Genomic DNA, 13156 nt, shown 5'->3' on the forward strand with positions numbered 1-13156 from the left:
GCCGGAGGCCGATTGTTTTGTCTCACTGGAATGTGATCCGATCCTTCTGGCGTTGCCTAAAATTGGCATTTCTGAGAAATCAGGAGTTACAGCAGGGCCCATGGATTCATTCAGAATCCCACCCTGCATTGAAAAAGCTATTTCAGAATGAAGGCTGCAATAGTTATTAACGAGTCATCTTAAGTTACCCTTGCAGAAGTCTAGCTCATGGTACCCCGAAAAAAGTGACTGCAACAGCAACAACTTCTCCCTAGTGAAAGTTGGAATTCAGGAAGGGAAATGTCGAGATTTAAGAGGGAATTTGTCCTTGGGCAGTTGAGGTCAAGGGTGGGCAAGCAGAATCCCACAGGAATTCAATATGGCTGTGGAAGTAATTTTATTCAAAATTTAGTCACACTTTTCTTAAGATATTTAGCCACTGTTCGGGAGGGGAGATCCCTCCCCCCATGGTATGCGTGTGAGAACTTCTTTCAGAATGCTTCTGCACAAGGTATTTGACTTGGCTCAGCACTTGTCTGGTAGTGGGGCTAATTCTCGCTGCCTGACAATGTTGGCACTGGTCCAGGGTAGTCACAGGCTTGGCTCCACTCAGGCCCTCAGTTCCCCTGCAGCAATCCGTGTTACCTTTTTTGCCACGGGACTCAAAATCTGGGCCGTCCCCAGTCGGGGCATTGCTCCTACCCCCCCCCCCCCCCATGCCATTTCCGTCTTCTATCCTCACAACCTTAAAAAAGAAAAAAAAGCCAATTGCCTTGCAATACAATTCCAACATAATGAAATAGTACCCTCTCCCCATTTGGTTTTCTTGGTTATAGTGAGATTGGGCTTGGACTGTGCATGTGTGTGTGGGAATGCTGCAATTAAACAGCCCATTTTTAAATTTCCCGTGTGTGTTGTGATGGCTTTGCATTACAACACAATCCTGGCAATCTTTAAAAAAAATTATTTTGGACTTGGGAGGGGGGCGCTCAAATGGTGCTGGAGAGTGATTGGGGAGTTCAGCTCAGGCTGGAAAGTTCCCAGCACAAATCCGAGGAAGACTGGGTGAAGTGGGCCAAAGGATCAATGTGCGGGAGCGGGAAGGACTGGGGCGACTAGCCCTGAGCCTAAAACCAGGCAGCAGTGTGGCTTTGCGTCATCCATGCGGTAAACATCTTAGTGTTAACAGATCTGTCTTGGGGCTTTGTACCTATGTTTTGTAGAAATGCTGTCAATCAGCCAGATCCTGTCTGTTACTACAGGCCTGAGGTTGGAAAAGGGCAGCTGAAGAGTTTCGTGGCATGGATGTAGTTAACATTCCATTAGGTAAATATTCCATTAAGTCTGTACTAAAGGGAAAGGACAGTTTCCCCCAGGGCCTGCTGCAAACTTTGCTTGTAGAGATAGTTACTGTCATGATCTAAGTTTGTGAACAGGATAACAGGCAGAGGTATTTAGGGTTTAGGTAACCCAGATCAAACTGCAATGATATGGACCATCTATGAAATTTTATAAATAATCTAATTATTCTTCCATTCCCTGCTCTGCCACCAAACTAGCCTCACGGCCATGTGCCAGTCACAATCACTCACTCTCTCTGCCTGACCTACCTTGCAGGGCTGTTGTACAGATAAAGCAGGAAAAGCATTCCTTGCTGCCCTGAGTTGCTCAGCAAGGGTTGTAAACGTATCAAGTACAGGAGACTGTACGTATTTGATCTGGACCATGTATTTGAAAGGGGCCATTATTACAAGCAAGATCTGGGCTCAGAGCAATGAGGGTTGGGTTCTGCTTCTTTAATCACCAGCAGTGAATCAAAATTGCAACCGGGAGAGCCAGCAATCTGGTACGTATGGCCTAGGCACAGAGGTGGCCAAACTGTGGTTCTCCAGATGTTAATGGATGACAATTGCCATGAGCCCCTTCCACGGTACTAGCAGGGGCTCAAGGGAATTGTAGTCCACGGACATTGGAGAACCACAGTTTGGCCACCCTGGGACTAGGGTTTCTTGTTCAGATCAGTAAAATCTCTTCTGGGCCAGGAATCAGGGCAGCCTTACTCCAGGCCTCCTCCCCTCTTTCCAGCTCCACTTGCCCAGAGAGAGCCTTTCTTGCATCAGACTCTCCCGCCAGCCCACCAAGGCGTGCCAGGCGCTGCAGCTGCCCAGACAAAAATCCCTCTAACCACAGCTGCCCGCCCATCAGGAGCCCAGCCACGCCCCCTTCTCCCTCTGTAGGGACTTCGCTCGGCCCTCAGCCCCGCCTTCTTTCCCTTACCACGCCCTGGTTTTATTCAAGCGACGCCCCTGGCAATACAAAAGGCCGTCCGCTTGCCCGGGAGAGGCGGCGCTTTCTCGGCGTTAGCTCCGCCCCTTCGGATAAGCAGCCCTTTTCGGAGAGGAGGCGCGCCGCGCGCCCTAAGCCCCGCCTCTCTTCGCGACTAGCCCCGCCCCCTTATATTAATAGCCCGTGCCGCTTCCTTTTCGCGGCCTCTTTCTTGGAGGGGCGGCTGGTCAATGACTTAGGCCCGGCCTCCTTCTCGCGACTCGCCCCGCCTCCTGGTATAAAGAGCGGGCGTCTCCCGCTTTCGCGTCTCAGTTGCGGTCCCGCCTCTTTCGGCGGCGGTGAGGGTGCGCGCGTGCACGAGGGGGCCGGGAGGGCGACTCGGTTGTAGGGGCGGCGGCTTTTCCCTCCACAGAGACGCGCACCGCCGAGGGAAGAAGGCAGAGCCCAGCATGGCACTCTCGATGCCGGTGAATGGGGTGAAGGAGGAGGGCGACAAGGAGCCGCTCATCGAGCTCTTCGTCAAGGTAAAAGTGAACCAGCCTAATAAGGACCCCTCGGAATTCGGCTGGCTAAATCGCCTTTTATCTGTAGTCCAATCCGCAGAGTCCATCTCGGGTTTTGCTCTGTGCGCCTCAATGAGGGAATCGACTTTAGACGTCCTCTTTAGCTAATGCGGCAGGGAGGGCTGTGCTCCCTGCCGGCGACTCTCCCACTCATCCTGAACAGATGTTGCTCCTTTCCTTTTGCTTTCGCTGCTTTTCCTTCTTAGAGGTTTCCTTCTCCAGAGGGAATCGGCTTGACTTGATTGCCTCTGCCAGTCCCGAGACGGGTTAGGAATTGTGTGAATGTTTTAAAAACACTCTTTTTCTTCCCCCTGTTCCTTTCACCCCTTCCGACACAGCTGCAATAAAGTTTAAAAAAATTGCAAGCCCTCCCCTTTCAAATGCTCCAAGCAAATTGCATCTCAGTCTTTGTGATAGCCCCCCCTCCTGTAATTTATCTAGTTAACCCAGCCTACAGGGAAATGCTTTTCAGCCTTTTGAGATTGTCTCCTTCCCGGTAGCAATAAAGCTGCTGGGTCCCCGTTTCTTTTTTGCAGATTCTGTTCTTGTTTTGTATTAGCGGTCCAGTCAGGTGCCGTCCCCCCTAAATAGTTGGCTTTGGGGGCAAGCTGCAGCATTGTATCCCACTTTTTGAAAAGCTCTTAACAATTTGTTACTCATAAAAGCAATGCATGTATTGCAACAGTACTGTCATAAAAGAAACGCATCGAGGGTGTCATCATCATGTGTATTAAAATACCTGATTGCTTAGAAGAAAGGTTTACCAAGGAGCTTTTCTAGTGAAAAGAGATTGCAAAGGCAGCACGTTTCACAACTAATATATTGAGATGGGAGATTGTTACTTGCCCTGAGTCATATGGAAGGGTGGGATAGTCATTTTTAAGAAGTATATATTATTATAAAACTTTGACTTTATGACAGACACAACAATCATTTTTATATACTCGAAGCAGGATTTGTTTGGAAGTAATAGTCTCAGTGTATACTTTTACTCTGACCTGTGGAGCAACATAAGTTGAATTGTGGTGTAATAGGAATTTGCAAACTTAAATGGACTCCGGGGAATGGTAGAGGACAGGAAGGCCTGGAGGATCATTGTCCATGGGGTCGCGATGGGTCGGACACGACTTCGCACATAACAACAACAACAAAAGGAAGTTCAGGTCCTGTAGGTGAAAACCTGGATGGTAATATTTTAAAATAAAACCATGTGGCTCTTTTTCTTGCTTATACAGTCTTCTGCTTTTCTGTATGTCATCCCTTATCATTTCCTGGTCTTTGATATGACAACTTGATAGTTTTATTGTAGAAGTAGGAATTCAGAAATGTTATTAAACCTGATCAAGTTCTATTTCTGCAGCATAGTTTCTAGTATTTGCTTGTGTAAAGGAAAACAAGCAGTTTTGTCCATCCTCTATAGCAGGGGTAGTCAAACTGCAGGCCTCCAGATGTCCATGGACTACAATTCCCATGAGCCCCTGCCAGCCAACACTGGGAGGGGCTCATGGGAATTGTAGTCCATGGACATCTGGAGGCCCGCAGTTTGACTACCCCTGCTCTAGAGGCCTACTGGATTCCCCTCCATGTTTTGGGTATATGCAGCTCTAAACTGTCTCTTCTCTCCTCCACAGTGCCAGTCAATATATTGCTCCACAGATGAAGGCTAATAGTCTTCACCCCTGGCTATTGTGTGGGTTGTGAATATTCCCCTTTAAGGATTTCCCTACAACTCCTTTCCACAGGGACCCCTAGTGTCCTCTTACACCTAGTAAGGCGCTGTTAGTTTGACAGCCACCTCAAACTGTTATCACTAATCTGTCCCACAACTAGCTTGTAAACTATATTTGGTTCTTAATTGGTCACAACGTTTGGTAGTGTGGCCGTCTTAGAGAGCATTGCCCATCCCTAAGTGTATAGTTGCCTTGACTTGGATTTCCATAGTCAGTTGCAAATCTCCTGGAGGTGTCTTCTTGTGGAACAGTGGAAAAACATTTGAACAAGGCGTCTTGGATTCTTTTGCCTGGCCTTCCTTGCCTCCCGTCCCTCCTTTGGATTCTGGGAGAGAGCATAGAGGGAACATTCAAGCAGATGCTGCTGCTGAGTTGGTGATAGGTCAGGATGGGATTAAAGATTTACACTATTTGTTGGAATGTTGACGGTGCCGCTTCAGCCCACTCGGTTTGAACATGCAGGATGGCTGGAGTTGCCCTGTTGCTTTCATTTGAACCCCAAGATGGGCTTTCTTCCAGTTGCTGGAATAATGCAGACTTCCCTTGGGTGCTGCCTCTCAGGCCAGCTGTGATTTCCTTCTTCCATCTCTAAAGTTTTGATCCTTCGCTGTCTCTCCGTGCCCAGCAGAGATTAACTTTTATTTCAGTGATGTTTGGGGGAGAAGCCTTCCTCCTTACCATTCTTTTTGTTGTCTTTCTAGCTCTTGCAGTTACCTACATGGAATTTGTTCGTGTCGGACGTGGTTTTCAGAAGGGTTAAAGAGGGCTTTGCGAAAGCTTTTTCTGAAAACAGCTCCATGCCTCACTTCTTGCTGATTGAAAAAGGACATCATATGCTTCAGAAAAATGCCCTTTTTAGGAGTCATTTCTCTCTGTGTTGACTCTAGCCCAGGCTTGGGTGATGTTTGAAGTCCTACCAGATGCTCTAGTTTTAACACTCATTCAGGACAATCTTTCTTTGGAAAAAAAAGACTTCCCAAAATAAGCTCTGATCTCTAGTTTGCTAATGTTAATCTTTCCATTCCATTCTTCCGTGCTTCTGTGACAGTATACCACCCCCACCCCTCTGGCATTCAAGGAGCACAGTTAAGAACAGAAACTTTGGGCTTGAATCAAGGGGTGGGGCCTTGAGGACTCTCGATGAAGTAATGTTCTCCCACTGCCATTACTTCATGCAGGCTATGAATAATCCATTACTCACATACTCTTGGAGATAGTGTGAATAAGGCTGAAGGGTGTTCTTCTTTGCCCTTCTATGACGTTTGGTTTTAAGGACTATAAAGGGCCACTTGGATATTCAGAAATCTAGCATATCTTTGAGGTGTTCACATGTGACCTATCCCACCTCCTGCATCCTTGCCTAATATGCTGGCATCTTTGCACTATACCTGCAGGACATGTCAAAGTAGCACAGGCTTTCTCAACCAGGGTTTTGTGATAATCTTTGGTTTTCTGGACAGCCCTGGATGAGTTTTCCAAATGGGTGGGAGTTAATTAATTTTTATATATATTTTAAATTTGTTAAACATTTATCAGGTAAAAAAAAGGCAAAAGATTTATGCGATCTGAAGAGAAGCCAGAGTATTTCTCCGCTCCCAAAATGGCCAATGATTGATTATTTATTTATTTATTTTTCAATTTTTATACCGAAGGTCTTGTGGTGGTTCACAAGATAATAAGATACAATAAATTCCATAAAACCCATAACCCCCTTATCACAATTAAACAGACAGTGATCACTTCCTGACGAGAATTCTAATCTCCCAAACCCCTCCCCATTCAGCCCGAGGGTCAAGTTCTGGAGGGGTGGGAAGGGGAGGGGCCCTGCATGGGCGTCTACACACCTGTGTTTCCTGACCATATTCTGCATGATCATGCCACTTCTGGGATTTGTTGACGCCTGAAAAATATTTCAAGGATTTCTCAATGGTAAAAAAATTGTGAAAGGCTGGAATAACATATAGTCTCTGTTGCTGTGAAGAAATGACGTCTTAGAAATAGGCTTTTTGTTTTGTATATCTATGTTTGTCTCAGGACTTTAGCGTGACTGAACAGATTTATTTTAGAACAGTTGAGAAAGATGATTCAGGGACTGCTTTGAACATGGGTTACTTTCAATAGAAGATGCATCTTGAAGCATCATTGTGTTCTTCCAACATGCTAGAGCACGCTTTCTCAACCTGGGGTTTCTGGACAACCCTGGAAGAGTTTCCTGAATGGGTGGGAGTTAATTAATTTTTTATATATTTTTAAAATTTGTTAAACATTTATTGGGTGATATCAAGGCTATGGTATTTCCAGTTGTAATGTATGGCTGTGAAAGTTGGACTATAAGTAAGGCCGAGCGTCAAAGAATTGAGGCTTTGAACTCTGGTGCTGGAGAAGACTCTTGCGAGTCCCTTGGACTGCAAGGCAAACAAACCAGTCAGTCCTAGAGGAGATCAGCCCTGACTGCTCCTTAGAAGGCCAGATCCTGAAGATGAAACTCAAATACTTTGGCCACCTCATGAGAAGGAAGGACTCCCTGGAGAAGAGCCTAATGCTGGGAGTGATTGAGGGCAAAAGAAAAAGGGGATGACAGAGAATGAAGTGGCTGGATGGAGTCACTGAAGCAGTCGGTGGGAGCTTAAATGGACTCTGGGGAATGGTAGAAGACAGGAAGGCCTGGAGGATCATTGTCCACGGAGTCGCAATAGGTCGGACTTGACTTCGCAACTAACAACAACAACAATGACCCTATATGGTCATGTCAACTTGCCTCCCCCCACCAAGGTGGCCACTGATGGGCCTGGAGGGGGTGGGAAGGGGAGGGGACCTGGGTGGGTGTTTACACAGCTATACTTCCCAACCATATTGTGCATGATCACACCACTTCTGCAGCCTCTTGAAGCCTTAAGAACATTTCAGGGGTTTTTCACCGGTAAAAGACAAGGTCTGTGCTAGAGATTGCTTGAATCTTGTGTCACACATGTTGTGGAGTACTAATAGTTTATGGAAAGTTTTGGTGTTGATTAGTTGAAGGGAAATGCCTACAAGTACCTTACAGTGGGAGCCAGTTGACACGGAGGCTGAGAAATTTTGTATTTGTACCACCTGGGCAGTTGTGCTTTAGCACATGGAAAGAAAGAGGATCTAGGCTAGGATTACAGGTCATGTGAACTGTTTGTGCAAATGAAATCTATTCTAAACAATCAGATTCATTCAGTGTATGCCAACACCTGTGGCTAACACCTGTAGCTATGTGGCTTGCAAACACTAGAGCAGTGGTTCTCAACCTGGGGGTTGGGACCCCTTTGGGGGTCAAGCAACCCTTTCACGGGGGTCACGGCAGGGCAAGCAGCTTGGCCGGTGGGGGGGGGAGGTGTGGCACTGCCACTGTTGCCACTCCTTCTGCAGGCGCCACAGAGCAGGCTTGTGGGGTAGATCGAGATGGATCGTTGGTCTGTCTGGAGCAGTGGAAAAGAGCAAGATCAGCATGGTGGAACAAGAGGCAGAGCTGAACTGAGAAACCCTGGAAAAAAACCCAATTGATATACAATCATGAACAATGGATCACGCCATTGGTCAGTTTCACTTTGATTTCTGTGAAAGAACACTTGCATAATTTTATGGTTGGGGGGTCACCACAACATGAGGAACTGTATTAAAGGGTTGCGGCATTTGGAAGGCTGAGAACCACTGCACTAGAGACATTGGGAGCTAAAATGAGTGGGCATTGGGAACTAGGACTGGGAATTACTGCGAAGCCCTTAAAAAGCTGGCCTAAAAATATATTGTTTGCACCGGGGAAGAAAAAACAGTTGGATGTTGCTAGTTCCCACTGTGGAAGGATGAAGCATACTCATGGCGGGGGGTTGTTGAGGAAATTTCTACACTCAGATCTGCTATAATTCATGTCCAAACAAAGAAAACATATTTGCCAAGCAAGCCCAAGATATATAAATGAAATACAGCATTGCTTTGTAGCACTTGTGCTGGTGGTCTGTGGTAATGAGTCTTTGTGCCTTGCCTCTGGTACTCTGCCTGTGGCCCATGTTAATTTCAGTGCAAATATTTGCTGGATGCTGATAAAGCAGAACTGGCCTAATAGATCTCATTCCCTGAGAGCTTCCTAGCAGTTTTACATGTATAATTGATAAAGGAGGATTCATTCCAGCCGTTATATGCAGTACTTAAAACACCCAGTGGAATGTAATGAATGTGTGGTATTTGTAGCCTGGCTAGGTTATATGCTGGAGCAAGGAAAGCCAAATTTTGAGATGGTATTACGTGTTATCCTTAATACGTACAGCTATTGTCCTGACCCACAGCCCTGTTAGGTAGGTCACTGTTGCTGTCTGGTTTGAAAGCTTTTATTAACTGGATAGAAGAGTTTCCTACTGCTCTAAGATTATAAAGTGGGTAACTTTTGTACACTAACTTTAAAGTTTGCATTAACTGAAGGGGTAAGGGTGGTACCTCCTGTACTCCTGACTGCACAACTGTTAGCAGCCATCTCCTATCTACTCTTGTGTAGGTACAAAGGGAGGAGTAGCAATCCCTTCTGGCACTGACAAATATGAGGCATTCTCTCACTGGGTGGTGGAAATATCCCCAAATCAAATAGAAACTCCAGGCCAGAAGGAGCGCAATGAAACTGTAAGTCTGGTATGCAAAAACCGAAGTCTGCTTCCAGCTGCCCACAATCTGGAAACTGGCTGGTACCAAGCCAATGTTTCTGGCATTTTAAAAACACCCTGGTAGCCAAGTTTGACTCATCTCTACAAACAGAACAATGTATGTATGTGTTTCGAGGTACTTTGAGAAAAGCTGGCCTTTAACAAAGGCAGTTATAAATTCTCTTTGGCTCTAGGAGCCAACCCCAGAATTGAAATGCTAGATCTGTTTTTTCTGGTATCTGTCTTTTAAATACCACATTGCCGCCTTTTGAGTGCTGTAAGATGAATATATAGACAAGCAATGGTAAGAAAGTGCCTATACATGTCATATAACAAAATATATCCTAATGTGAAATGATAAATCTTTTACATCTGAGCATCCCTGAGACGCACTATATTAAAATAATTGCTTGAAAATGTTGGGCGTCACAACCCCAAGCAGGGCCTCTTAAAATGATTGTAGTGGTTGGCTAGGTTCATATGACAGTAGGTGCTCCTTAAGGTATGCTGGCCACAAGCTGTGTTGTGGTTTAAAGATCCGTACCAACGCCTTGAATTGAACCTGAAAGGAAATTGGGAAGCCAGCACAGGTGGAACAAGACTGCAGTGATACAGTTGTCACCTGCCCCACATCCATCCACTTAAAATTCTGGCCACAGCATTCTGTACCAACTATAACCTCTGGACACTCTTCAAGGGTGGCTCCACCTTAATCTAATCAAAATGTTCCCAGGGGATGCATCACAGTGGCAAGAGGGGTTTTTTGCTCAGGAGAAGCGGCATCTGACTCAGCACAGAAGCTGGTAAAAAGTGCTCTTGGCTACTCTTCCTATCTGCTTTTTCCAGCAGGACGTTCTGTAAATTTCTATGTGCCCTGGTGCCTGGGACTTGTCTAGCCCTGCTTTAGCAGAGTCACATGATGGCAAGAAATCCACAGGCAGAAGAACCTTCTAGCTGTGCCTGATAGCATCCTCCATGCCAGGGGCTCCTGGGAATTGTAGTCCATGGACATCTGGAGGGCCGCAGTTTGACTACCCCTGCTCCATGCACTCAACTGTGTGTGCTGACTTTTCACCAATTTCAGACTTCTATGCTGTACAGTGGATGCAGCAAGAAAACAGTGGCTGTATGCAGGGGTAGTCAACCTGTGGTCCTCCAGATGTCCAAGGACTACAATTCCCATGAGCCCCTGCCAGCATTTGCTGGCAGGGGCTCATGGGAATTGTAGTCCATGGACATCTGGAGGACCACAGGTTGACTACCCCTGTGCTAGAGGCAGTGTTGTAAGATTCCTAGTCATATGTCTCCTGCAAGTGGGTCACTCTGGATCAGTGGGTAGTCTTAATCAGCAGGGGGCTGCTCAGTTCCAGTAGCCTTAAGCAACTTCTGTTGATTTTTCACTTTTCATACCTCACATTGAATGTTTTAACAGAAGGCTAAATCAGGGTTTTAGTTTTGTGAATTCAGAATATGTGGGGACTGGTTCAGTGTAAGAGAACCTATCTTGAATGGGTCTTCTCTTGAACTGCAGTGTAATAGTAACACATTCACCAAGGAATGTTGACGGGGCGTACAGAGTACCTCCGAGACATGAAATAAGCAATGTTCGTTCAACTCTAGTGCTGCTGTCACGAGGTAATCTTATTGGAGGTTTGGCTTGCCTTCAAAATAATCCCATTAGGGATACTCCGCATGCTAGGTGCAGCTTTTCTTGCTGAAGGGATAATCCAGTAAAAACACCTTCACCTGAATCTGAAACGCAACTGGGCTGCTGCGTTTTCAGAAGGCAGTGATTTCAGACCCAGGGGCATGAGAGATGGTGTCCAGACCTGGAGGACAAGTTCTTCAGCCTATACCCACAATGTCTCTTATGGAAACGGAAGCCCAAGGTGCAGCTTTCAGAAATCGTTCTGTTGACACTAAGTGTTTAGAATTTATTCCAGGTTTGGGCAATCCCAACACTTTGTATTTTCTCATTATATTCTGCCTTTATACAGGGATTCCATATGGCTAACAAAATGACAACAGGCAAAATAAAAATAATATAAAGTGTTTAAAAGCCTTACATATTGCTCCGAAAAATGACCCTGTCCTGGCTTCCTGCACAGCTCCAACAAGTCACATTGCCATCAGTTGCAAGTAAAGGTCTGTTCAAAGGCAGCTTGTGTGTGCAGGGCCCTCACCAAAAAAGAAGTGAGAATGCCTTTTGAACCTCCTCTGGCGAGCTATAAAATTAGTCCAGTGCCCCAAAATGCCCTGGAATGGGCAGAGGAGGAGCGTGCCATTCTGCAAGACAGGTGTAGTGTAAAGAGTTGGGTTTTTTTACCCTGCTTTTCACTACCTGAAGGAGCCACAAAGCAGCTTACAAATGCCTACCCTTCCCCTCCCCACAACAGACACTCTGTAAGGTAGGTGAGGCTGAGAGAGCTCTGAGAAAACTGTGACTGGCTCCTGCATGTGGAGGATTCAAACCTTTCTTCAAATTAGAAACCTCCTTTCTTAACCACTACATCAAGCTGGTTCCCCATAAATGACCAGGGGAGTATAAAGAGCAAGTAGTTAGGCTTATTACTGAATGGTGCTCTTCATCCATCCAAGTAGGCACTACGTTGGGCGGTGTGATTCATTCGCAGAAGAAGTGGTACTCAACGGAGGAAATAAGTATTGTCATCAAATAAGCTGCCTGAGTTCATGGCAGGAGAGGTGGCCCTTCAGATACGTGGGTCCTGAATTGTGAAAGGCTTTTGACGTAAGAGTCAACAGCTTAAATTGAACTTGGGAGCAAATGGGTGTTCATATGTTCAATGTAGCTAGCTTCAGATGAAAGAAAGACGGGCTGTTGTAGTTTGCTCTGGTTGACACTTTCCAGGTTGCTTATGGGCAGTCCTCATTTGGAACAAGTAACAGTTGTCTAGCCTAGAAACTACATTAGCATGGATCAGTGTAGTCTGGCTGGATGACTTGCAACAGGATGAATGTTTAAGAACCAAGTGTAGTAAAAGAAAGGCATTTTTTGGGAATGCCACCACCCTTCTTTAGTGTTAGCAAGGAAAACTTCCAAAGCTATTTACGTGACTATCTCCCCCCCGCCCCCGTTATAGTGGGCGCAATAGTTTGGTGAAGTCAGAGGAGGTGGGGGGCCTCTGGAAAAGGAGCTGATTGCCCTTCCATGTCTGAGATACTTGAGAAAGGGGCTGGAAAGCAAACGGCTCTTCACAATGGCTGGCAGGCTTCCCAAGTATTGGGGACCTAGATTGCGACATGCACATTTCCTTACTGCCTTGAAAATGCTTGCTTGTACATTTCAATGCAGCTGTATGTGTTAGTGTATAGTAAACCACCCCTCACTGTGATATCTCGAGGTGGTATACATGGGGAAAGGTACATAGAGCATATGGAACAATATAAACAAAAAAAAGATATAAACAGTCATAACAGCACAACATATAAGCAGTTGAAAGGGAAAACAGCAACAGTCAGGGACATACAGGATATCAAGGTTGCCTGGCAAGGGGACAGGGTTGTAGGGAGGCCCTCATCACTGGCCTCATCTGAAAGCCTGGCGGAAGAGCTCTGTTTTGCAAGCCCTATGTTGTCTGATACACAACCTTCAGTTGCAGGATCTTTAGCAATCCCATGGTTTAAAAAAAAATTTAAATCAAGACTGCTCAGCATTTTGGTTTAGGTGGCTCAGGAACAGGTAAACTTTCTCAGTGATATAAGAGGTGGCATAAAAACTGATTGGAATTGTGCTTAGCAGTCATTTTTATGTGGCTGGTGAAAATGGAGCACTTATGTAAACTCACTAGATCACTTCAAAAATTTGGCTTCCCAAGTCATTTTTCAGTAGGCTGGTCCAGGAGACACTATTAGTATGTTAACATCAGAGCTGAGAAGTGGCTCAAGTTAAGGGGACTTTGAATGTGATTTCTGGAGGAGG

General features: G+C 45.8%; 1 protein-coding gene across 1 annotated transcript in view; it reads left to right on the top strand.

Moving 5' to 3' along the window:
• Positions 1 to 2466: 2466 nt before the first annotated feature.
• The window catches only part of CLIC4 (chloride intracellular channel 4), a 61917-nt gene continuing 51227 nt past the window's right edge, over positions 2467 to 13156 (top strand). The window contains exon 1 of the mRNA XM_077337641.1: positions 2467 to 2789. Within this exon, the coding sequence (XP_077193756.1) occupies positions 2715 to 2789 (75 nt within the window). The 5' untranslated portion in view covers positions 2467 to 2714. The remainder of the gene's footprint in view (positions 2790 to 13156) is intronic.

Source organism: Paroedura picta, chromosome 5 (genome assembly GCF_049243985.1).
Source record: "Paroedura picta isolate Pp20150507F chromosome 5, Ppicta_v3.0, whole genome shotgun sequence".
NCBI classification, from domain to species: Eukaryota; Metazoa; Chordata; class Lepidosauria; order Squamata; family Gekkonidae; genus Paroedura; species Paroedura picta.